At 44.4% G+C, this 26,500-nt stretch overlaps 1 protein-coding gene across 8 annotated transcripts in view; it reads left to right on the forward strand.

Annotated features, from left to right (window-relative positions):
• Positions 1–26,500, forward strand: part of LOC115109277 (A-kinase anchor protein 13) — a 172,187-nt gene that overhangs the window by 24,499 nt on the left and 121,188 nt on the right. For all 8 annotated transcript variants that reach the window (XM_065009693.1, XM_065009699.1, XM_065009695.1 and 5 more), the window contains exon 2: positions 18,806–18,849. In XM_065009693.1, coding sequence (XP_064865765.1) covers positions 18,817–18,849 — 33 coding nt within the window. In that variant the 5' untranslated portion in view covers positions 18,806–18,816. The remainder of the gene's footprint in view (positions 1–18,805; positions 18,850–26,500) is intronic.

Below are 26,500 nucleotides of genomic sequence, written 5' to 3' on the forward strand. Positions count from 1 at the left end.
TCTTACAGACCCCCCCCCGGTGGTAAACAAGTGTAATAAATAAGAAAGGTATTGAATGCATAAAGAATGATTTGCCAAAATTGGAATCCTGTCATGGTAGGGTAGATAAGCTGGAGCGCTTTGAAGGTCTCAACTTAAGCTGGTATTTTCCAAGTCTAGTGAATGCTTCTGGTGCTTAGAGACATGCTCCGGAGCATTGGAGGCTAGTACCACTTTTGGCTCTTGAGCACTACTTTCAGAACTAGCGGCTAAGAAAATATACAAACCTACCGGAGAATCTCTTTAATGTAAACATTACCTAACATAATGATTTGTTCCCACCACATGATGGCTTGGTCATAGTTAGAGAGATACCAGGCTTTGATTAAGAAGAATTAAGAATAATTCAGATAGCCCATAGTCTTTGCTATGTACTCTGTTGTCTTGCATATGGCTATCAGCTACACAACCAGTTATGTAATGCTGCAATCTGCAGGAGATGGTGCACATGACCCCTGACCTCTCAGAGGGCCTGACTGGTCCACAGTACAAAGGTTTTCCTATGTTCCACTAGGGAGTTCCTTAGAGAGTGACACATGCTACATCCTGTTAATGTCACAAGTGTGTTTGTGTGTGTGCGCGTCGACACCATCAGCCCCCAATGCACTGTTATCCCTCTGAGTCGGCTCTGTAAATACACACAGACTCGCAGCAACAACACCACCATCGGGAGGGACATTGACATCCAAACTATTTCTGCAGACCCTTGTGAATGAACATCAGCCCCTGTAGCTCAGATTGTTCATGCATTCCTCCACCATGACGGAGGCATGCACATGTAATAGCATGAGAGTCTCTACCAGGGCTCCAGCCGTGTTCTTATACCATGATACTTCATAGCTGCCATGCTTTTCATATAATAACTCATGACGGTAATTGTGTTGTGTTGAAAGACATGGGAGTCCTTATCATCCATTCATAGTTTTTTGTTTCTCTGTTGGGATGGATTGTGCAGATGAGAGGGTTAAAGCTAACCAAATGTAATGTAATAAATAGGTTAGCGTTAGCCAGCTAATCCGTAATCACCTAATGCTATTTCAGGCTTCGTGTAGTGCTGTTGTCTCAGCATCATCCACATCCACACTAATATCCCTCCCTGGTAATTGTGTAGTGGAATAGGGAATTGACTTACCTAGGCTTGAGCTACAGTACGTCAATGCTGTCTCTCTCTCTAGACTTACTGCCGGGGTACTCCCTTGCATTTGATTTGCAGTATGTTAGTTCTGCAGCAGAACTTTAATATTTTATGATTTTTTAAAGAGAAATAGTCAATTTCAGTGCAGTTAATGCCTCCCTAAAAGAGACCAGAGGTAGAGACTAGCACTGAGGAATCTGTATTTACTCAGACTAAACAAACAGGTGTCTGGCCTTAGTTGCTGAACTCCACAGAGTTCTCCACTCATTCTGGGATTGACCATAGTTGTCTGTTTTTGTTTAGTGGGATACTCTACTTCTAGGTCTTTAACCTGAGAGACTCTGCAGCCTGCTCTAACTATCTGTGTTGCGGGTCTGTGTTTCACCAGATTAATAAATCAAGTTAAACTCATTGACCTTGTTCTTTTGTGGAACAATGTCTCATTCTACCACACTGAGGTATGTGCCACAATTCCTCTGTTTACTGATTAGCCATCATGGCCACCACCACTGAGGCTGTGGTTGCAGAGCAAATCAACTCCACACACACTCCTCTAATCCACATAGACTGAGACAACAACCCAAGGATGTACACAAACAGAGTAAATATGTTAGTTGTGTCGTGGTTTGTCAGACTACGTGCTCCATTACTGAGTAAAGCCATTATCGGCATTACAATACCGGTAAGCACTTTCTCGCTTTTTACTCAAATGTTTTCAAGTGCAGAATGAGTGGCTGGTCCTTTTTCTGCTGATGCCAATTTCTGGCATGAAAATGCAAAACCAAAAATACCCAAAATAATAATATTAATAATAATTTCACCTTTATTTAACCAGGTAGGCCAGTTGAGAACAAGTTCTCATTTACAACTGCGACCTGGGCCAAGATAAAGCAAAGCAGTGCGACAAACAACAGAGTTACACATGGGATAAACAAACATACAGTCAGTAACACAATAGAAAAATCTATATACAGTGTGTACAAATAAAGTAAGGAGGTAAGGCAATAAATAGGCCAATAATGGCGAAGTAATTACAATTTAGCATTTAACACTGGAGTGATAGATGTGCAGATGAGGATGTGCAAGTAGAAATGCTGGTGTGCAAAAGAGCAGAAAAACCAAACAAATATGGGATGAGGTAGGTAGTTGGTTGGATGGGCTATTTACAGATGGGCTGTGTACAGCTGCAGCGATCGGTAAGCTGCTCTGACAGCTGACATTTAAAGTTAGTGAGAGAGATATAAGTCTCCAACTTCAATGATTTTTGCAATTCGTTCCAGTCATTGGCAGCAGAGACCTGGAAGGAAAGGCGGCCAAAGGAAGTGTTGGCTTTGGGGATGACCAGTGAAATATACCTGCTGGAGTGCGTGCTACAGGTGGGTGCTGCTATGGTGACCAGTGAGCTGAGATAAGGCGGAGCTTTTCCTAGCAGAGACTTCTACATGAGTGAAGGATGCTTTGTTTTCCGAAATAGGAAGCGGATTCTAGATTTAATTTTGGATTGGAGATGCTTAATATGAGTCTGGAAGGAGAGTTTACAGTCTAGCCAGACACCTAGGTATTTATAGTTGTCCACATATTCTAATTCAGAACCGTCCAGGGTAGTGATGCCTGTCGGGCAGGCGGGTGCAGGCATCGATCGGTTGAAGGGCATGCATTTCGTTTTACTAGCATTTAAGAGCAGTTGGAGGCCACGGAAGGAGTGTTGTATGGCATTGAAGCTCGTCTGGAGGTTTGTTAAACTTTTGCGACGAGCAAACCCGTATCCGGGAGCGTAATCATAGCCTCAAATACATTAGCATAACGCAACGGACATAAATACCCCTATACATTTTTCCTATTCATGAAAATCGCAAATGAAGTGAAATAAATATATTCAAACACAAGCTTAGCCTTTTGTTAACAACATTGTCATCTCAGATTTTCAAAATATGCGTTACAGCCAACGCTAGACAAGCATTTGTGTAAGTTTATCATGGCATAATGCTATGCTAGGCTCTGCTGGCAGCAGGCAACATTTTCACGAAAATAAGAAAAGCAACCAAATTAAATCATTTACCTTTGAAGAACTTCAGATGCTTTCACTCAGGAGACTCCCAGTTAGATAGCAAATGTTCCTTTTTTCCAAAAATATTATTTTTGTAGGCGAAATAGCTCCCGTTTGTTCATCATGCTTGGCTGAGAAATCGACCCTAAAATGGTACAACTATAACGGCAAACTTTTTTTAAAAGTTGCTCCATAATATCGACAGAAGCACGGCAAACGTTGTTTAGGATCCATCCTTAAGGTGTTTTTAACAAATATATTCGATAATATATCCGTCGAGGCAGTTGGTTTCTCATAAGAAGCGATTGGAAAAATGTCTACCTCAGTATTTTATGCAAGGTTTTCTGCGGGAGACACCATGTGACCACATGCCATATATGGTCCCTTACAGCCATTCTTCAAGGGAAATGCCTAAAAAGACATCACAATGCTGTAGACACCTTGGGGAAAACGTAAGCTCATTCGTAGCTCATTCACAGCCATATAAGGAGTCATTGGCATGAGGCGGTTTAAAAAAATGCGGCACTTCCTGGTTGGATTTTTATCTGGGTTTCGCCTGTAACATCAGTTCTGTGGCACTCACAGACAATATCTTTACAGTTTTGGAAACGTCAGAGTGTCTTCTTTCCAAAGCTGTCAATTATATGCATAGTCGAGCATCTTTTCGTGACAAAATATCTTGTTTAAAACGGGAACGTTTTTCATCCAAAAATTAAAATAGCGCCCCCTAAATCCAACTGGTTAACACAGTGTCCAAAGAAGGGCCAGATGTATACAGAATGGTGTCGTCTGCGTAGAGGTAGATCAAAGAATCACTCGCAGCAGAGAAAAATAGTCGGCCCAAGAATTGAACCCTGTGGCACCCCCATAGAGACTGCCAGAAGTCCGGACAACAGGCCCTCAGATTTGACACACTGAACTCTATCTGAGAAGTAGTTAGTGAACCAGGCGAGGCAGTCATTAGAGAAACCAAGGCTGTTGAGTCTGCCGATAAGAATACAGTGATTGACAGAGTCGAAAGCCTTGGCCAGGTCGATGAAGACGGCTGCACAGTACTGTATTTTATCGATGGTAGTTATGATATCATTTAGGACCTTGAGCGTGGCTGAGGTGCACCCGAGACCAGCTCGGAAACTGGATTGTATAGCGGAGAAAGTAAATGTTATATTAATAAAAACATTTCTTACATAACTTATAGCAGCAATTTTTTTTACGCGGGACAGTATTAGTTTACGCTGGCTGAACTCGTTCTGTGGTTTATTGTGCAAAAACTACAACTTCAGGGCAGTAGCAGCGAGCCAGGCCCTCTTCTCTCACTCCCTTTGAAGATCAGATGTTATTATAGGTTAGTAACGGGTATTTCTCTGGATATATAGAATAATCTCCAGGCAACGCTCTGTCATGCACCGCAGGTACCCTGGCCTGTTGTTAAGGATTAATATCAGGGAACACAAACTTACTACGGAAGCCCTGCAGGTTCATCTGCAACTAACATGAAACATGTGTCCAAATCGCTTTCCAGGTAATGGAAATCATGAAGCTGTTTTCTGCTATAATCCCACTTGGTCTAACTTTTGTGTTATTTGTTTGTGTCTCTGAAAGACATTGGTATGATTTGTGTAACTTTAACAAAAATATGCTGCATGGAAGAGGCAGAGTGTGAAATTCCGAAAGACAAGCTTGGCTAGCATCTAGGGCTGACCCCAATTTGTTGACTGGTCGATAGGCTGTTGGTCGACCAAGATTTTTTAAAACAAATATATAACTAAACATCATGGCACACGAGACACGTCTTATTCATGCCTGTCTGAGTGGACAAATTCATTAACATCACCAGTGGTACATTTACTGTTAATTCCCATCATTTCTAATCTACAATGTTTGTTTTGTTATGGTGATTTCTGTTAATGCATTCAATATACAGTGCATTCGGAAAGTATTTAGACCCCTTGACCTTTTACACATTTTATTACGTTACAGCCTTATTCTAAAATATATGAAATCGTTTTTTTTGCCTCATTAATCTACACACAATACCCCATAATGACAAATTAAAACAGGTTTTTAGATATTTTTTTTTAGAAATATCACAATACATAACTATTCAGATAATTTACTCAGTACTTTGTTGAAGCACCTTTGGCAGCGATAACAGCCTTGTGTCTTCTTGGTTATGACTCTACAAGCTTGGCACACCTGTATTCTTCTCTGCTGGTAATCTCAAGCTCTGTCAGGTTGGATGGGGAGCGTCACTGCACAGATATTTTCAGGTCTCTCCAGAAGTCTCTCCAGAGATGTTTGATCAGGTTCAAGTCCGGCCACTCAAGGACATTCAGAGACTTGTCCCGAAGCCACTCCTGCCTTGTCTTGGCTGTGTGCTTAGGGTCGGTGTCCTGTTGGAAGGTGAACCTTCGCTCCAGTCTTAGGTCCTGAGCACCCTGGAGCAGGTTTTCATCAAGGATATCTCTGTCCTTTGCTCCCTTCATCTTTCCCTCGATCCTGACTAGTCTCCCAGTCCATGCCACTGAAAAAACATCCCCACAGCATGATGCTGCCACCACCATGCTTCTCCAGATGTGACTGTTGGCGTTCAGGCCAAATAGTTCAATCTTGGTTTCATCAGACCAGATAATGTTGTTTCTCATGGTCTGAGAGTCCTTTAGGTGCCCTTTGTCAAACTCCAAGTGTGCTGTTATGTGCCTTTTACTGAGTGGCTTCCGTCTGGCCACTCTACCGTCAAGGCCTGATTGGTGGAGTGCTGCAGAGATGGTTGTCCTTCTGGAACATTCTCCCATCTCCACAGAGGTACTCCAGAGCTCTGCCAGAGTGACCATCAGGTTCTTGTTCACCACCCTGACCAAGGCCCTTCTCCCACAATTGCTCATTTTGGTCAGGCGGACAGCTCTAGAAAGAGTCTTGATGGTTCCAATCTTCTTCCATTTAAGAATGATGGAGGCCACTGTGTTCTTGGAGACCTTCAATTCTGTTTTTGGTACCCTTCCCCAGATCTGTGTCTTGACACAATCCAGTCTTGGAGTTCTAGGGACAATTCCTTCGAGTTCATGGCTTGGTTTTTGCTCTGACATGCACTGTCAAATGTGGGACCTTTATATAGACATGTGTGGACCTTTCCAAATCATGTCCAATCAACTGAATTTACCACAGGTGGACTCCAGGTTGTAGAAACATCTCATGAATGATCAATGCAAACAGGATGCACCTGAACTCAATTTTGAGTCTTATAGCAAAGGGTCTGAATACTTATGGAAATAAGGACTTTCTGTTTATTGTAACATTTCTAAAAATCTGTTTTCATTATGGGGTATTGTGTGTCGATTGATGAGCAGAATGTTTTATTTATTCCATTTTAGAGTAAGGCTGTAACATAACAAAATATTGAAAAAGTCAAGGGGTCTGAATACTTTCCGAATGCACTGTATTATTTTTACAGTCTTACCTTTGTTGGTGTAGGAGTTGACACGTTGTTTGCAGAGGGCACTACCTTTATTTCATTCCATTTACTATGTCAATTTATACATTGTCTTTTGTTTGGAGAGCTCCTGTCAATCTTGAATAAGGGCATGCACCTGATTACGCATATTGAAGTAGGACTCATCTACCTGGCTTGCGAGCAAATGTAGGCCTAAAAGTGTGCCCATTTGAGGATCTAATACTACTTCTGATTGTCTTAACTAACAATCACTGTGGAGATTCTCAAAGTAAGTAAACAAAAAATCTAATGTTCTGATCTGGTGGAAACTTCAGAAAATAGGCCTACCTAATTTACTTCTTATCCATTATATTTTATACAATGTTGCAAGTTTGCTAGCACTGCTTCGGGCAGGACCAAGTTAATACAAAGTAATACAATTTTTAAAGTTCCTTGCAGACAGTCCATACGTAGCCAATGTGATTTATAGGATATTTATTTTAATCAGGATATTTTCTACCTGCGGGATGCAATGTTTTTATTTGTTAGCTTTATGTTGGCTATTTTACATATTGGCAATGCAATAGAAGTTACTTTTAGATTGATATAATTTCATTTAGAATTTAGAATTACCACATGACATTTGATTTTGAGATATGAACACTATTTGAAATTAAATTAAACTGTTCCACAAAAATGTGCATGTAAAAATCATAACTGGCACGCAGATCAGTAGAAATGTTCGGATAACTTGGCTTTCCAAATGGAAAAGGTTGCAGACAGCTGGTGTAGCCTATTACCAGCAACATCAGGAGGTTAACTGGGCAGCGGAAGGAAAAGGGTCAGGAAAAGTTCTTTTTTTTTCTGGTTAGGCCGTATTGATCTCTGGCTCCCTCTTTAGTAATTTGTGTGTCTTCATTTTTCATTGCACTGCTTAAAGCATCAGACAAGCTCATTAGCCTACATATAGTTGATTTTATGCAAACATAGGGTGTGTCTATATATGGAAAAATACAGGTTTGAACATTTCTACCAATCGATTGTTCGAAACAGACAACTCTCGGTCGACCAAGATTTTTTATTTTAGTCTGGGACAGCCCTACTAGCATCTCTCCTTACAACTTTGACAAAAGTTGATATCCAGATGCTTTACAGGTCAGAGTTCAAGCTCTGTCTGTGTGAGTCAGTAGGTACAGGGCTGTGTGTGTCCATCCCTCTGTCTGTCTGTCTTTCTGTCTGTCTGCAAGACTGGACTGTGAGGACTTAGGGCATCAGGATGAGATCAATGTGTATAATTAGAGACAGCTGATTATCCCTCTAACTTGTTTGTGCATCTGACTCCAACAGTAGTACCATTTACGGAGGAAATAACTAGAAACTGTCCCAGGAACAGTGAGCATGACCTGCCCCATGATGGATTCCCCCTCACTCCTCCAGACTTATTCATGATGCTGGGAGGAGCTGACTGAGCTGCTTGTTGTCCATACCCCCTATTTGGATCCCCACTTCCTGTCCTGTCCTCTCCCCCTCTGAAATGGTCGGCTTTTTATTGGGTTTATGGGGTTTTGGCGCAGACCAATGTACGGGTCGAGTTTCAGCGGTGCCAGAGAGAGCTAGCCAAGGCACACAAACAACAGTTCCCCCTCTCTACTTTTTTGTGAATGCCTTTAGACATGGATATGGTGCGGAAAACCGCAGCCTTGCTGATTCTGCAGTTTGCCGCTACAGTCGCTCTCCTGGCCCATCCTATAGTGTTTTTCTACTTCAGGGAGCCACTTTTGTCTGTTTGCGGTTTCTTTTCCTTCGTCATTCTTAATCTCCCCTCTGTAGCCATGTTCAGCAGCTCACCCTACAGCACTCTGTCAGGACTTTCTTCCTCCTTCTGACAAACTGTCTCTGCCTGGTCCTGGCTAATGGCAGAGATTGAGATGTTCCTTGCTGGTGGTGATCACTTCACTGCTCAGTATGTGGACAAGCTGATGATGTATTTGGAATGAGTTCCATGTTAAATCAGCACCTGTTTAGTGAGTGTGAGGCCAACAGCATCAGGCTGTCTGGTCCCTGTCTGACGCTTGTGGCAGAGGTCAGCATGTGGCTGGGTCTAAGGCCCTATTCCCACTAGGAAGTCTGACCAGGAAGTCTGAGGAGTGGAGTGGCAAAAGAGATTTCTACTTTTCAATTCACAATAAATCCTTACCTTTCATTGTGGCTGGCAATGCGACATTCTTGGTCCGGAGCTCATTTTGACCGTAAATATCCCAGTAGCCACGAGCCAGTAAGCACAAACTATTTAACAATCCAAGCAACTTTTCTTCTATCTTCTAACTTTTCTTCAATATTGAATAATGCAACCAAACCACATTACACTCTTGAATAATGCAACAATCCACAAGCATGTGCAGACAATTAAAGTGTTAATTTTCTCATCCCTACACTTAAATTAGCTGACAATAGGCTATACTGCTCACTCCCGCTGGCTAGCTAGCTAACTAACAGCATGCTTCATGATCAAGTAATGTTGGCATATCAATTATGAACATTTACCTTTCCCATACGAATATAAAAGTACAGTAGTGTTATCATGCAGTGTAATTCATATTATAATATTGGCTACACAGCTAGGTAACATTAGCTAGCAAGGTAACATTAGCTAAGCAAAATAATTTATGGGGACTGGGGATGAGGCTGGGGCTTTTACTCACTTTGAGGGTTCATGGGGGTTAAGCTGGGACTGGAACAGGGGCTTTGATGAGGGAAGGGGTAGAATGGGGCTGGTGCTCGAGCTGCAGCAGTGGCTTATAGTGGGGGTTGGCAGGCAGGGCTATGGTCTGTGCAGTTGCGCTGGTGGTTTTAAAGGGAATTATAACTGGGAGTTTGACATCACAATGAAGGATTAGAGAGACACTGTGAGTGACCGGCACCTACAGGACTGCAATTCAGTTTAAAGTCATATATATTTTGTCAGTGGGCATGGGTACAGTGTGTGACTTGGGACTCAATAATCAGATTGCCTCTTTAAACTCCCCCCTGCAGAACGTGACTTGAGGCTGATTGCTAAACAATAGTGGGGTGGGGGGTGGGGTAGATTATCATCTGAAGTAGACAGAAGGTGGACAAGATAATGAGGAGGAAGGTTTTTCCATTTACTCAGCTCCCATTGAATGGTTGCTTCACAGATAAAAAGTATGCCCTAATGGATTGACAAGAGAGAACATTCTCCTCAATGATACAATAAAGAGGCTAGTTGCGACTAGTTCAGTCAGTGTTGCTGCGGACTGAGTAAGGCCTAGTGTGTGTGTGGTGCATAGATGTTTTCATGCTTAGGTTGAGCTGGTTAAAGCCCACACCCTGTTGCACATGGGTATCACACTCAGCAGCACACTGAGATTCCAAAGCATGGAAAGGGCACATGCACATAGTCTCAGGCCTGCTCTGTTCTCTCAAAACATATACCTGAAGTGAGGTCTGTGTCACAGTCACTCTGTGTTGTGCAGAAGGCAGGCAGCTTCATGCGCGTTTGTTTGTGTGTGTGATTTTATGCATTGATCAAATACGATATAACAACTGGTGCAAGTTCAAAGTGAGTTCATAGTACATGATGAAGTAATGCTAAAGAGGAAATAAGTATTGAGTTGAAAAACTAATGCTACTGTCTCTTTAAAAGTTACCATTGCTCACTGCAGTGCAACATTGTCTGTGTTGTATTTATTGGGCCATAACAGTTTCCCTGCCTGTCTGCCTGTGCATATCTATGGGGCTCTACTTGCCATGCAAAGTGATATGTTTGGGATGAATGGCAGGGCTTGTGCCATCCAGGCCTGTTAGGCTTCTCTGTTCACTTTTCAATGGAGACACTTCCTGTTGCTGCTTTGAACAGAGCCTGGTCACACAGATCAGCTGACCCGGGATCAGAGTTTGCATTTAATTTGTGACGGACCGGCTCAATTCGGTCTTATGTAGCAAAATTTGAAATAGTGTTTTTTACATTGGATAAAAGCAGAGACTCAGAGCTAGAAAATGGTACATCATACACGACAGTTGAGGAAAAATAGGAAAGTAATTCTGCTTTGAAAGTTGATAAACTTGTAACCTCACTTTTGAGAAAATTGTCCTTTGATACACTTACCGGAGAGCTCTTCTTTGTCTACACCCATTCAGAATCGTTCACACCCTCTTAAGCCTTAGCCCCAAACCATCTCTTTAAGGATTCACATGAGGCCATGTACTAAACAACCAAAGATTTCAAGACTAAAGGCTGGTTTTTACTACGGGTGTGTTCGTAAATTCAATCTGGAGTGCCAGAGTGTGCTCAGAGTTCGCTTTGGGCATTCATAATCTCAGAGTGTTGTCAGATTGTCCGTTCGTAAATTCAGAGCGTTTCGCTCTCGGAGCGTTCAGAGCACACACCGGACGCTCTGTCCAAGGAGTAGGGTTGATCCGAGCGCTCTGACCTAACAACACCCAAGCTAACTGGCTAATGTTGGCTAACTTACTAGCTGCTTCCTGACATAAATGAGGGAACAGCTCATTTTACTCACCCCAGCAGAGTCGGTTAGGCTGTTATGTTATTCAGAGCGTTGGTGACTGTAACTGTGCTGCTGGCAACAATTTAATTACGCTTTTTTTGCCAACGTTTACTGACACCAGCCATATTCAACCGGTGTTGAGCATTCGTAAATTCGTCAGTTTTTCTGCGCTCTGGCACACTCAGACGAGAGAGCTCTGAAATCAGAGCGAATTTACCAACTACGTCTATCAACAGTTGTCGCAGTGACATCATTTTATTAAAATGGTTACTTGCATCGTGGAGTCTTTTGCTTAGACATGTAGCTAAACAATGAGCCATAATACCAACTCATAACGTTACTACCCTGCATGAATCTTCTGGTAGCTAGCTAGCTAAAATTAGGCTATAATTAGCAATGCAAATATTATATTACTACACAGATCATATACGTAACGTTAGCTAGCGAGCCAGCCAGCTAATGTTAGCTAGCTAGCTAACAGTACGCTTTAACTTGAAATGAAAATGACTTTCTGACAAAATTAGAAACGTTGTAATATCGGGAAATATAGTTAGCTAGACTCTTACCCGTATACATGTATGGACACTTCTCCCTCTGTCACAGAAGCCATTGTTGCCTTAGTTTGAAGATGTAATTGGGAGACCGTATTTTATACAACAGCCTTTTGTGTGTTTTCTTTTCGACTTCATCTGCATATTTTCAATCAATTGCCAGAATTTTTCCCATCTCCTGATTTCAAAACTCGGTCCTCCAGGAAGTAGAGAGCAACACTTTTGCATTTCTGCTATGTGATATCTTCCAAAAAGCAGAGTTAGAAATTATTACCTACACATCCTGACCAGCACATTTTACAGACAGACGCATGCTACATGGCAGGCCAATCTGAACTAATCTCTCGGCATGTCCAGCCCACTCATTATCTCAGCCAATAATGGCTAGCAGCAAGGTTCCTCACTTTTTCTGTGGCTAAACCAACTAGGCTCATAATATTTACAATTTTATTCGTATTTACAGATGGCATACACGTTTGTTATTAAGGCATATGAAAGTTCACATGTTCCAGAAGGCATTTCTGCCGAAAAACGCATTTGGATAAAATAAAATAAAGTTTACGTTGAAATGGCTATCCTGTGAAGTAGTGACGCACGACATACGCCTAGTTTCCTGAAACGAGTCAAATGTTATGAAGAGTGATCAGATGAATTGAAATTCATTGCAAAGTCCCTCATTTCAGCCCTGCCACAAAAGGACCAGCTGACATCATGTCAGTGATTCTCTCATTAACAGAGGTGTGAGTGTTGACAAGGACAATGCTGGAGATCACTCTGTCATGCTGATTGAGTTCGAATAACAGACTGGAAGCTTCAAAAGGAGGGTGGTGCTTGGAATCATTGTTCTTCCTCTGTCAATCATGGTTACCTGCAAGGAAACACGTGCCGTCATCATTGCTTTGCACAAAAAGGGCTTCACAGGCAAGGATTGCACCTAAAGTAAGATTGCACCTAAATCAACCATTTATTGGATCATCAAGAACGTCAAGGAGAGCGGTTCAATTGTTGTGAAGAAGACTCCAGGGCACCCAAGAAAGTCCAGCAAACGCCAGGACCATCTCCTAAAGTTGATTCAGCTGCGGGATCGGGGCACCACCAGTACAGAGCTTGCTCAGGAATGGCAGCAGGCAGGTGTGAGTGCATCTGCACGCACAGTGAGGGGAAGACTTTTGGAGGATGGCCTGGTGTCAAGAAGGGCAGCAAAGAAGCCACGTCTCTTCAGGAAAAACATCAGGGACAGACTGATATGCTGCAAAAGGTACAGGGATTGGACTGCTGAAGACTGGGTTAAAGTCATTTTCTCTGATGAATCCCCTTTCCGATTGTTTGGGGCATCTGGAAAAAAAAAAGCTTGTCCTGGGAAGACAAGGTGAGTGCAACAATAAAGCATCATGAGACCATTCATGTGTGGGGTTACTTTTCAGGCAAGGGAGTGGGCTCACTCACAATTTTGCCTACGAACACAGCCATGAATAAAGAATGGTACCAACACATCCTCTGAGAGCAACTTCTCCCAACCATCCAGGAACAGTTTGGTGACAAGCAATGCCTTTTCCAGCATGATGGAGCACCTTGCCATAGGGCAAAAGTGATAACTGTAACGGCGTTCTTCGTTTGTCGAAAGAGAGGACCGAAATGCAGCGTGGTGGTTACTCATGTTTCTTTAATGAAGAAAAACGGAACGATACATGAAATAACTATAGAAGACAAAACAACAAACGGACCGTGAAACCTATTACAGCCTATCTTTACATTTTTTTTTTTAAATAAAAATAATTTATTATCTTCAATACCATTCATTCTTTACAACTCATAATTTACATACATACACAAATAATGGTATTTTAAATAAACTAATTAAACTAAAACATAAACCACAAACAAAACCTCAGGGGAGCATCTTCCCTCCCCGTTACCCTACAAAATACCTCTCCCTATCTCCCCGTCCCTAATCTATCCTCTTACAAATCTAAATGACACCCAGCCCTAAACCCCCCTTCCACCTCTCCCGAGCAGCATGCTGCCCCCACTTCCTCTCCTCCCTCTTCATCCTCCCCCTCAAATCTCCTTCCACCCTCCTCACTATCCCTTCCACCCCCCAATCTTTCCCTGTCTTCACCATGTTCTGCCTTGCTTCCCACAGCCCCCGTTTAAAGAGACTCATGAGAAGCCAGAGCAGAAACCTGTCCCTATCCGTCATTCTCGCTCTCCCTACACCCCTCTCTAACCTGGCCCACGTCAATACAAAATCCCCCTTTACCAAACCTAACAACACCCGTGCCCTAGCCCATACTACTCCGGCAAAAGCACAGTCCCAAAAGACATGGCGCACAGTCTCCTCCCTGCCACAAGAGGATCTTAGACAGGTGGGGGATTGCACCAAATTATACCGGTACAAGATGGAACGTACCGGCAAACACTTATGAAGGCTCAACCACCCAGGTCCTTGAGCCTGTTATCCAGACCCCGCGCCTGCACTCCCTCCCAGACCACTTCCGAGATGCCCACTACAGGCGCCGGACTCCCTGCCTTTCTGACCTCCTCGTACAGGTGCCTGTGATCTAAACCTACTCGGGCAACTTCAACCTCAGGGTGCGCACGCAGCCACTTGGCCGCATGACCAAAGTGCCACGGCAGCTGTTCCGCCCGAGGACCCGTGTTAGACCACACCATTATGCTTCTCGCCTGATACGAGAAAAACACCCGCAGGAGGTAACCGGACGGGTGTATCACTGGCTGAGCAAGCTCCGTTAACAAGAAGGAAACAAAAATTGAGTCCAGCTTGAGGGGGAAATGTGGTACCCCCTACCTCCCTCCCCCGATGGGACAGATCATGCGTGCCCTGGCGACCCACTCGCACCTGCCACTCCACATAAACTGAAACACAAGCCTCACTAGAGGCCTCCTCAGACAAGCCGGCAATGGGTAGATGTATGCCAAATACAAAAGAGACGGCAACACATCCACCTTTAGGACCAGGACTTTGCCCATAAAAGACAAATACCTAGCTTTCCACATTGCTAGCTTCCTCTGTACCACTGCGATACGCATGTTCCAGTTTAGCGTCGCTGAGCCGGAGGTCTCAAAATGGACCCCGAGAATCCTCAGGGCCCCTCACAGAGAGATAACCCCCAGGCACATCCGTTCTACCGCGCCATCTTCCGAAAAACTTGACTGAAGACTTTGCATGGTTCAGAACTGCTCCCGACGCTCGGGTGAAATCCCCAAAGATGGCAAGGGACCTTGTCAGGCACGAGTCCTTGCACAACAGCAAGGAAGTGTCGTCGGCGTACTGCGTCATCTTAACACGCAGCCCACCACTTCCAGGGATCAGCAAACCTTCCACCCCTGTGTCTGCCCTAATGGCAGCCCCCAGAGGCTCCATGTACAGAACGAAGAGGAGAGCCGAGAGTGGGCACCCCTGCCTGACCCCAGACGAGAGGTCAAAAACATCACCCAAGTGACTATTTACACTAACTCGGCACCCCGCTCCGACATATAATGTACGAATCCATCCTATAAACTTCTCCCCAAATCCTAATCGACCTAACACTGAATAAAAATGATCTATTCACGCGATCAAAGGCTTTCGCCTGATCTAGCGCTGCTACCATTAAAGGCAGACCTCTATCTTCAACCCAAGCGATGGAGTCCCTGATTAACTGTAGGTTCCATCTAATAGAGCGGCCCTCTACCCCGCACGTCTGATCCTCATGAACGACGTAGGGAAGGGCTGTGCGCAACCGGTCTGCTAAAACCTTTGCAAGTAGCTTGTAATCTACACACAGCATGGTCAACGGCTGCCAGTTGCCAAGGTCTGTTACTTCCCCCTTCTTATATAAAAGTGACAGCACACCAACAGCCATTGATCCCCCCGGGACCCCCGTCTCAAGGATGGCCTTCAAGACTTCGAGGACCACTGGTCCAAGTATACCCCAAAACTTGAGATAAAACTCAGCCGGCAGCCCATCTATCCCAGGCACCTTCCCTTTTCCCATCCTCCTAAGAGCGCTCTCAACCTCTTCTAGTGAGATCTGGGCCTCCATCACTTCTCTAATGTCCTCCGGCAACCGCCTGGACAAGTGTTCTAAAAACACATTTCCCTGCTCTACATCTATTTCCCTTTCCTTAAATAAACCTTGGAAATGATCAGTTGTCACCCTGACCATATCCTCTGGTTCTCTAACTATACTACCATTTTCTTCCCTAACACCATGCATTACCTTCCTACTCTGTCTTGCCCTAACCAACTTAAAGAACATAGCAGAACAAGTCTCATTATGTTCCAGAAAGCCACTATGCGCTCGCTCAAGGAAATCTCGAGCCTTCCGCTCCTGCAACTCCCTGAGCTGCGCCTTTAGGGTTGCGGATCTCTCCCAGTCAAACGACCCGCCGAGGTTGCCTGCCTCGTATTCGAGTTCAATTAACCTCTGGATACGATCCACCTCCCTCCTCTCCTCCCTTTTTTTCCTCTTGCAATACCCTATTATAAAAGCCCTAATCCTCACCTTAACTAATTCCCACCACTCTAACACCCCCTCGCACATGGACCGGAGGCCCTCAAGCCTCCAAAAGAAACCATAAAACCCGTCAACAAAAGCCTGCTCCTCCAGCACATCCCGATCTAGCTTCCAGTACCCTCTACCAAAGAGGCAGACTGGCGACCCCACCTGCAGGAGCACCCCGTCGTGATCCGAAAAGAAAACAGGCAACAGCCGCCCAGACAACTTACCCAAAGACCTGGGTACAAAAATATAGTCGAGCCTCCGCTCAACCCCCTGGAGTTACGCCATGTAGGACCGTCCATTTTCGGAGTAGTGTGCAGACCACCATCTACCAGACCATGGCAAGCCATTAGCCTGGCAATGGCGCCCGCACTGCTATCCCCCCCTCTTCCTAAATCTGTATTAAAATCCCCCCCTATCACTAATTTCCTATTTGTGACACACAGGGGCGTCAGACAGTCCACCATCTCCCTCCTGTCTGCCACCACCTGTGGCCCATACACCACCACTAATCTAAATTTACAATCCCTTATCGTGACATCCACCCCTATAACCCTCCCCTGCATTACCACAAAAGAATCCTCCACTTTTACCTCCCTGTGCCCACACAAAATCCCTACCCCCGATGAGTGCACCCCCCAACACCCCAAACCGACTCCCCCTTGCCCCACTCCCTCTTAAACCTAATAACATCCCCTCCATCCCTCAGGTGAACCTCCTGTAAAAACAAAAATCAAACCCCACACCCTCCAAATAACTAAAAACCGCCCTCCTCTTAACAAAATCCCTTAAACCCCTTACATTTAAACTAACAAAAGTAAAATTAGACTCCATGAAAAATAAATACATGTAATACACTCAAATTCTAAACCCAGACAGAAAAAACATAAAACAGGAGACTCACCCGATGCTCCCCTGCTCCATATCTACCGGTGAGAACACCATCCGTAATCCCGACATCCCCCTCTTCCTCCATCACACCATCCCAGGATGCAGGAATAGTGTTTGGCTCCGGGGTGCCCTGCACCCTGGGTCTACCCCCACAATCCTCCCCCTCCCCAGTGTTGCAGCTGGTTTGGAAAAAAATTGGGGAGGCTGAGTCCCCAAACAAAAAACTCCCCACCTCCTCTTGTACCCAGTCCTGAGTCTTGTTATGTGTGTCCCCACCCAACAGAAGTTGAGGGCCTGGGGAAACCAGCAGAGGTTTCTCCCGCCCCCATCACTCTCTTGGCCATCCCTTCCCCCTCACTGTCGGCCAATCACCCCCTCCTCTTCATACTCTTCTTTGGTGATGGCGGCAGTGAAGAGATACCACCCTCCCCCCCCGCCAGCTCCTCCACCATACCCCTCATCTCTTCCACCATGGCACTTTCCCTCCAGTCCACTTTCTCTTCCACCGTCTCCTTCTCCACCACTCCTCCCTCGCTTTCTTCTCTCTGCAAATATTGACTCTTTGCATAAATTTCATATAATTGTCAATAGAAGCCTTTGACACTTATGAAATGATTGTAATTATACTTCAGTATTCCATAGTAACATCTGACAAAAATATCTAAAGACACTGAAGCAGCAAACTTTGTGAAAATGTATATTTGTGTCATTCTCAAAACTTTTGGCCACGACTGTACATCGACTGTTCAGCTGATCAGAGTTGAGGTCCACCACATCTTCACAGACATTTTTTCAACCTGTAGTCCATGAAAACAGCATAGAAAATGCTAAAATATTTAGACCTTAATCATTAACAACAAAATCCCAAACCTCAGGAATGGTCTCTCTCTGTCTGCAGTGTTCTATGCAGACAAAGAAAGCAGCTAGATTCCTTAGTTTAGGGAAAAGAGAAAAAGGAAGAACAGGGTAGCCATTATAGGCACAGGCAGCTACATTTCTGTAATGTGCCCTTGATGACGGTTATTAGGCCTGATTTGGTCTGTTAAATTCCTCGTCTGAACCCAAGGCTAGTGCTGCTGCAGCCACACCGCCTTCCATGGTCTGATTTAGGATTAATAAATGCCTCGTTTGGACCCAAGGCTAGTGCTGCTGCAGCCACACCGCCTTCCATGGTCTGACTTAGGCTGTTAAATGCCTCGTCTGAACCCAAGGCTATTGCTGCTGCAGCCACACCGCCTTCCATGGTCTGATTTAGGCTGTTAAATGCCTCGTCTGAACCCAAGGCTAGTGCTGCTGCAGCCACACCGCCTTCCATGGTCTGACTTAGGCTGTTAAATGCCTCGTCTGAACCCAAGGCTAGAGCTGCTGCAGCCACACCGCCTTCCATGGTCTGACTTAGGCTGTTAAATGCCTCGTCTGAACCCAAGGCTATTGCTGCTGCAGCCACACCGCCTTCCATGGTCTGATTTAGGCTGTTAAATGCCTCGTCTGAACCCAAGGCTAGTGCTGCTGCAGCCACACCGCCTTCCATGGTCTGACTTAGGCTGTTGGTCTGTTGTGTGGAGCTGACACAGAGAAGTGATAGTGTAAGACTATATAATTGCTGCTTACCTAATGCTGCCCTCTGCTTTGGGGTTTACTATATTTATTAACTCTGATGTTCTCCCTCTTCTCTCCACAGTGTCCAGTGTCATGAAACTAAATCCACAGCAAGCTCCGCTATATGTAAGTATGCCACTTTAATCCAAAATCGTATTTCTGTCTGTGGTGCATCTGGGAAATGGATTCAAACCATTAAAACCTATTATGGTTGCTGGAATACATGTTCTATAGATATTAAAGAGTTCTGTTTTTGTGACACGTAAATTAAATATTGACATTTTCATTAAAGGAACCTAAGAATAAAAGAGAGAAATGTATTCATAATATAGATGGTACATAGAATGTATGTGTAAATAACATTGGTTTGAGTGAGTGATAGAGTCTGTCTGTGCTCTGTGACAGTGAGGGCCAGTGGGCCGAGTTATATTGCTGCCCTGGGTAATTGCATGTTGGTGTTTTGCTTGGGTTAGAACATGTTTAATTAGATTTACACAGTGCATGTGGTGCCCACATTTCAGAAGGGTGGCTGGGCTCGAGACATAACACTGTTATTAGATTATGTGGGTTACTGTAACTTGTTATACTGTTTTAAAACATGCAGGTGGTACCTCTCGTTAAAGCTCGTTGTCCATGTTCAAATCAAATCAATGTTTACTTGTCACGTGCGCTGAATACAACAGGTGTTACGGTGTTTCACCTTACGGTGAAATGCTTACTTACATTACAGGCTCTAACCAATAGTGCAAAAAGGTATTAGGTGAACAATAGGTAAGTAAATAAATAAAAACAACAGTAAAAAGACAGTGAAAAGTAACAGTAGCGAGGCTATATACAGTTGTGGCCAAAAGTTTTGAGAATGACACAAATATTACTTTTCATATAGTCTCCTACCTCAGTTTGTATGATGGTAATTTGCATATACTCCAGAATGTTATGAAGAGTGATCAGATGAATTGTAACTGCAAAGTCCCTCTTTGCCATGCAAATGAAGCCATGCAAATGAAACCATCTCCAAGATGGCGTAGCAGTCAGACGTCTTTGTCCTGTCGTGTCCCTTGTATATATCGTTTTACATCTTTTTCGTCGCATATCCTTTAAAATATTTTGCTAAACCTCAACATCTAAATACTCTCCTACAACCCGCCTCACCCAATGTGGCGTGGATCTGCTTTTTTTTACCTAAAGTATTTATATTTACTTCGGATCTGAAATCCCTCAACTGAACCTAGCCAGCTAACTACCAGATATCAGTCAGCAAACCATTGCCAGCGGTCATCAGCTAACCTTCAGCTCGGAAAGCTCTCGTCAGTTCGAACAATGTGACTCTAACCAGAGCATAACGGACCTGTTATTTTTATCCCCGGATTCCTACCGCTAACCGCAATCCCGGATGACTACTCCTGGCTAGCGTTTCCATCCCAGAGTAAGCACCAATTAGCTTGAAGCTAGCCCGGCCAGGGCTCCTGTGCTACCACCGAAGTATACTCCTGGGCTACAATATCCAGACCACTTCTACAGCTGGTACGGGGCATGGAACCCCGCAGATCCCCTAAAACTGGAATACCGACATAATCTGCCCGAGGATTCCATCAGGCCCCTCAGGCGCGACGCCCGCTGAAGGACCATTATGCTAACCAGCTAGGCCTGCTAGCTACCTAGAGCTACTTGGAACCCTACTAATTCCACGACTGGTCTATCGACGTCACCGCACAAAGAGGAAAAAACAGACTCACCCCCATCGCGACGTCCCCCAAAGGCTAACGTTCTAGCCCCTGCTATCTGCTTGCTTGCTAACCCGGTCTGCTAACTGCTAGCTTGCCTGCCCGGGCTGCTAACTGCTAGCCCTTGCTATGACCAGGTGGCGAATCGCATCTCTGCATGTCTGGCAGACATATCAGTGTGGATGACGGATCACCACCTCAAGCTGAACCTCGGCAAGACGGAGCTGCTCTTCCTCCCGGGGAAGGACTGCCCGTTCCATGATCTCGCCATCACGGTTGACAACTCCATTGTGTCCTCCTCCCAGAGTGCTAAGAACCTTGGCGTGATCCTGGACAACACCCTGTCGTTCTCAACTAACATCAAGGCGGTGGCCCGTTCTTGTAGGTTCATGCTCTACAACATCCGCAGAGTACGACCCTGCCTCACACAGGAAGCAGCGCAGGTCCTAATCCAGGCACTTGTCATCTCCCGTCTGGATTACTGCAACTCGCTGTTGGCTGGGCTCCCTGCCTGTGCCATTAAACCCCTACAACTCATCCAGAACGCCGCAAGCCCGTCTGGTGTTCAACCTTCCCAAGTTCTCTCACGTCACCCCGCTCCTCCGCTCTCTCCACTGGCTTCCAGTTGAAGCTCGCATCCGCTACAAGACCATGGTGCTTGCCTACGGAGCTGTGAGGGGAACGGCACCTCAGTACCTCCAGGCTCTGATCAGGCCCTACACCCAAACAAGAGCACTGCGTTCATCCACCTCTGGCCTGCTCGCCTCCCTACCACTGAGGAAGTACAGTTCCCGCGCAGCCCAGTCAAAACTGTTCGCTGCTCTGGCCCCCCAATGGTGGAACAAACTCCCTCACGACGCCAGGACAGCGGAGTCAATCACCACCTTCCGGAGACACCTGACATCCTCAATGTTGAGGATCAGTGTGGCAGATGTGTTGCTACCTACCCTCACCACCTGGGGGCGGCCCGTCAGGAAGTCCAGGATCCAGTTGCAGAGGGAGGTGTTTAGTCCCAGGATCCTTAGCTTAGTGATGAGCTATGAGGGTACTATGGTATTGAACGATGAGCTGTATAGTCAATGAATAGCATTCTCACATACAGTAGGTGTTCCTTTTGTCCAGGTGGGAAAGGGCAGTGTGGAGTGCAATAGGGATGATGGTGTTGATTTGAGCCATGACAAGACTTTCAAGCACTTCATGGCTATGGACATGAGTGCTACGGGTCTGTAGTCATTTAGGCAGGTTGTCTTCATGTTCTTGGGCACAGGGACTATGGTGGTCTGCTTGAGACATGTTGGTATTACAGACTCAATCAGGGACATGTTGAAAATGTCAGTGAAGACACCTGCCAGTAGGTCAACACATATCCAGAGCACACGTCCTGGTAATCCGTCTGGCCCCGCAGCCTTGTGAATGTTGACCAGTTTACAGGTCTTACTCACGTTGGCTATGGAGAGCGTGATCACACAGTCGTCCGGAACAGCTGATGCTCTCATGCATGCTTCGCTCTCATGCAAGTGTTGCTTGCCTCGAAGCGAGCATAGAAGTGATTTAGCTCGTCTGGTAGGCTCGTGTCACTGGGCAGCTCGCGGCTGTGCTTCCCTTTGTAGTCTGTAATAGTTTGCAAGCCCTGCCACATAAGACGAGCGTCGGAGCCGGTGTAGTATGATTTATTCTTATCCCTTTATTGATGCTTTGCCTGTTTTATGGTTCATCGCATAGCAGGATATCTTAAAAACTTCCAGGTTGGAGTCCCGCACCTTGAAAGTGGCAGCTCTACCCTTTAGCTCAGTGCGAATGTTGACTGTAATCCATGGCTTCTAGTTGGGGTATGTACGTACAGTCACTGTGGGGACGACGTCCTCGATGCACTTATTGATAAAGCCAGTGACTGATGTGGTGTACTCTTCAATGCCATCGGAAGAATCCCGGAACATGTTCCAGTCTGTGAAAGCAAAACAGTCCTGTAGTTTAGCATTTCCTTCATCTGACCACTTTTTTTTATAGACTGAGTCACTGGTGCTTCCTGCTTTAATTTTTGCTTGTAAGCAGGAATCAGGATGATAGAATTATGGTCATATTTGCTAAATGGAGGGCATGGGAGAGCTTTGTATGCATCTCTGTGTGTGGTGTACAGGTGATCTAGAATTTTTTTCCCTTCTGGTTGCACATTTAACATGTTGATAGAAATTAGGTAGAACTGATTTAAGTTTCCCTGAATTAAAGTCTCCGGCCACTAGGAGCACCACCTCTGGGTGTTTGCTTATTTCCTTATACAGCTGACTGAGTGTGGTCTTAGTTCCTGCATCTGTTTGTGGTGGTAAATAAACAGCCACCAAAAGTATAGCTGAAAACTCTCGAGGCAAGTAGTGTGGTCTGCAATTTATTCCAATATACTCTACTTCATGCGAGCAAAATCTAGAGACTTCCTTAGATTTCGTGCACCAGCTGTTGTTTACAAATATGCACACACCACCCCCCCTCGTCTTACCGGAGTGTGCTGTTCTATCTTGCCGGTGCAGCGTATATCCCGCTAGCTGAATCTCCATGTCGTCATTCAGCCACGATTCCGTGAAACATAGTATATTACAGTTTTTGATGTCTCGTTGGTAGGATATTTGTGATCGTACCTCGTCTAATGTATTGTCCAATGATTGCACATTGGTGAGTAATATTGACGGTAACAGCAACTTACCCACTTGCCGTCGGCGGATCCTAACGAGGCATCCTGATCTGTGTCCTCTGTGCCTGCGTCTTTTCCTTTTGCAAATAACTGGGATGTTGGCCTTGTCAGGTGTTTGGAGTATGTCCTGTGTGTCCTGCTTATTGAAGAAAAAAATCTTTGCCTAATCCGAGGTGAGTGATCGCTGTCCTGATATCCAGAAGCTCTTTTTTGCCGTAAGATACAGTTGCAGAAACATTACATACAAAATAAGTTACAAATAATGTGAGAAAAACACATAATAGCACAATTGGTTGGGCGCCCGTAAAACTGCTGCCATTTCTTCCTGCGCCATTTTATTTTTCCTTGTTCACCGTGCCTTTGTTAGGCTAGGCTGTCTGGTCTAACTTTACATGGACAGATGATGGCCATATGTGTCTGTGCTGTTGGTGAGGTTCTCACCGTATATTCTTGGTCATAACCAAGTCTGCTCTGTAAACATGGTTTCGTGTTGCTCATATCCCAGAACAGAATGTGGGGGTTAAATAACTTAAAGGTTTGCTTTGACTTTGCTAAGTGGCTTTTTTTCCCGTCTAAACGTGTTGATGCATCCAGGCAGGGAGTTAAAGGAATACTTCGGAATTTTGGCAATGAGGCCCTTTATCTACTTCCCAAAAGTCAGATGAACTCGTGGATACCATTGTTATGTCTCTGCGTGCGGTTTTAAGGAAGTTGCTAAATAGCGCTAGTGCAATTGCTAACCAGCGTTAGCACACTGAACGTCTATGGGTATCTGGATGCGAACTGATAGCCATATCATTGTGCTAACGCAAGTTAGCATTGGCTCGCAAATCTACCTCCAACTTCCTTCATACTGGACACAGAGACATTACAGCTAATCCGATTCTGGGGAAGTAGATTAAGGACCTCATTGCCAAAATCCCGAAGTATTTAAAATATGTAAAATAAGGGCTTCAAGTTGCCATTGGCTCCCTAAGCAGAGCACTCAGCGTAAGGAGGTAGAGAGGGGGAAGGAAGAGGTTGTTGCTGTGTGATGCGTGGCCCAGCGGTGTTTGATTTCAGGGAGCAGCCACATGAAGAAGGGGGATCAGCTGGGCTCAGTGCACACAGTTAGGCTTGGGATCTCCTCTCCTCCTGCCATGAGCATGCTCACTCCTCAAACAGGAAAACCAGGGCCTTCAGATATATAGTAGGAAACCTAGGGCCTTTAGACATATAGCAGGAGTCAGCTGTGTCCAAGCAGCACTCTAGATGTGGTTTAGGATTATATATACAGTTGAAGTCAGAAGTTTACATACACTCAGGCTGGAGTTATTAAAACTCGTTTTTCAACCACTTCACAAATTTCTTGTTAACAAACTATAGTTTTGGCAAGTCGGTTAGGACATCTACTTTGTGCAGGACACAAGTCATTTTTCCAACAATTGTTTACAGACAGATTATTTCACTTATAATTCACTGTATCACAATTCCAGTGAGTCATACGTTTACAAACACTAAGTTGACTATGCCTTTAAACAACTTGGAAAATTCCAGAAAATTATCTCATGGCTTTAGAAGCTTCTGATAGGATATTTGACATAATTTGATTCAATTGGAGATGTACCTGTGGATGTATTTCAAGGCCTACCTTCAAACGCAGTGCCTCTTTGCTTGACATCATGGGAAAATCAAAAGAAATCAGCCAAGACTTCAGAAAAAAATGGTAGACCTCCACAAGTCTGGTTCATCCTTGGGAGCAATTTCCAAATGCCTGAAGGTACCACGTTCATCCATACAAACAATAGTATGCAAGTATAAACACCATGGGACCACACAGCCATCATACCGCTCAGGAAGGAGATGCATTCTGTCTCCTAGAGATGAACGTACTTTGATGCAAAAAGTGCAAATCAATCCCAGAACAACAGCAAAGGACCTTGTGAAGATGCTGGAGGAAACAGGTACAAATTATCTATATCCACAGTAAAACGAGTCCTATATCGACATAACCTGAAAGACCACTCCGCAAGAAAGAAGCCACTGCTCCAAAACCACCATAAAAATGCCAGACTACACATGGGGACAAATATCGTACTTTTTGGAGAAATTTCCTCTGGTCTGATGAAACAAGAATAGAACTATTTGGCCATAATGACCATCGTTATGTTTGGAGGAAATAGGGGGAGGCTTGCAAGCCGAAGAACACCATCCCAACCGTGAAGCACGAGGGTGGTAACATCATGTTGTGGGGGTGCTTTGCTGCAGGGGGGACTGGTGCACTTCACAAAATAGATGGCTTCATAAGGGAGGAAAATTATGTGCATATATTGAAGCAACATCTCAAGACATCAGTCAGGCAAAATGGCTTAAGGACAACCAAGTCAAGGTATTGGAGTGGCCATCACGAAACCCTGACCTCAATACCATAGAACATTTGTGGATAGAACTGAAAAAGTGTGTTCGGACAATTAGGCCTACAAACCTAACTCGGTTACACCAGCTCTGTCAGGAGGAACTTATTATGCGAAGCTTGTGGAAGGCTACCTGAAATGTTTGACCCAACTTAAACATTTTAAAGGCAATGCTACCAAATACTAAGTAAGTGTATGTAAACTTCTGACCCACTGGGAATGTGATGAAAGAAATAAAAGCTGAAATAAATAATTCTCTACTATTATTCTGACATTTCACATTCTTAAAATAAAGTGGTGATCCTAATTGACCTAAGACAGGGAATTTGTACTAGGATTAAATGTCAGGAATCGTGAAAAACTGAGTTTAAATGTATTTGGCGGTGTATGTAAACTTCCGACTTCAATTAAATTATATATATAATCTCCTAGGGGAGAGTGTGTGTGTGTTTTGTACTATACTTACAGTGGGACAATGACCCCAAGCATACTTCCAAAGTTGTTTTCTCATTTTGTCTGTCATAGTTGAAGTGTACCTATGATGAAAATTACAGGCCTCTCTCATCTTTTTAAGTGGGAGAACATGCACAATTGGTGGCTGACTAAATACTTTTTTGCCCCACTGTATTTGTAGTAATAATTCAGCAACTCAAGAGTAGTTTTTATTATGAGTATGAATATGACTTTTTATTTATTCATTTTTGTATGGGTTTCCAAGTTGAATGACCTCATAACTAATATTTGTTGTAACAGTGAAACTTGTTTGCCAACAAATAAATGACTGATGTAAACTCAGCTAAAAAAATAAATGTCGCTTTTTCAGGACCCTGTCTTTCAAAGATAATTCGTAAAAATCCAAATAACTTCACAGATCTTCATTATAAAGGGTTTAAACACTGTTTCCCATGCATGTTCAATGAACCATGAACAATTAATGAACATGCACCTGTGTAACAGTCGTTAACACACCAACAGCT

The sequence above is a fragment of the Oncorhynchus nerka genome, linkage group LG25 (genome assembly GCF_034236695.1).
Source record: "Oncorhynchus nerka isolate Pitt River linkage group LG25, Oner_Uvic_2.0, whole genome shotgun sequence".
NCBI lineage: Eukaryota > Metazoa > Chordata > Actinopteri > Salmoniformes > Salmonidae > Oncorhynchus > Oncorhynchus nerka.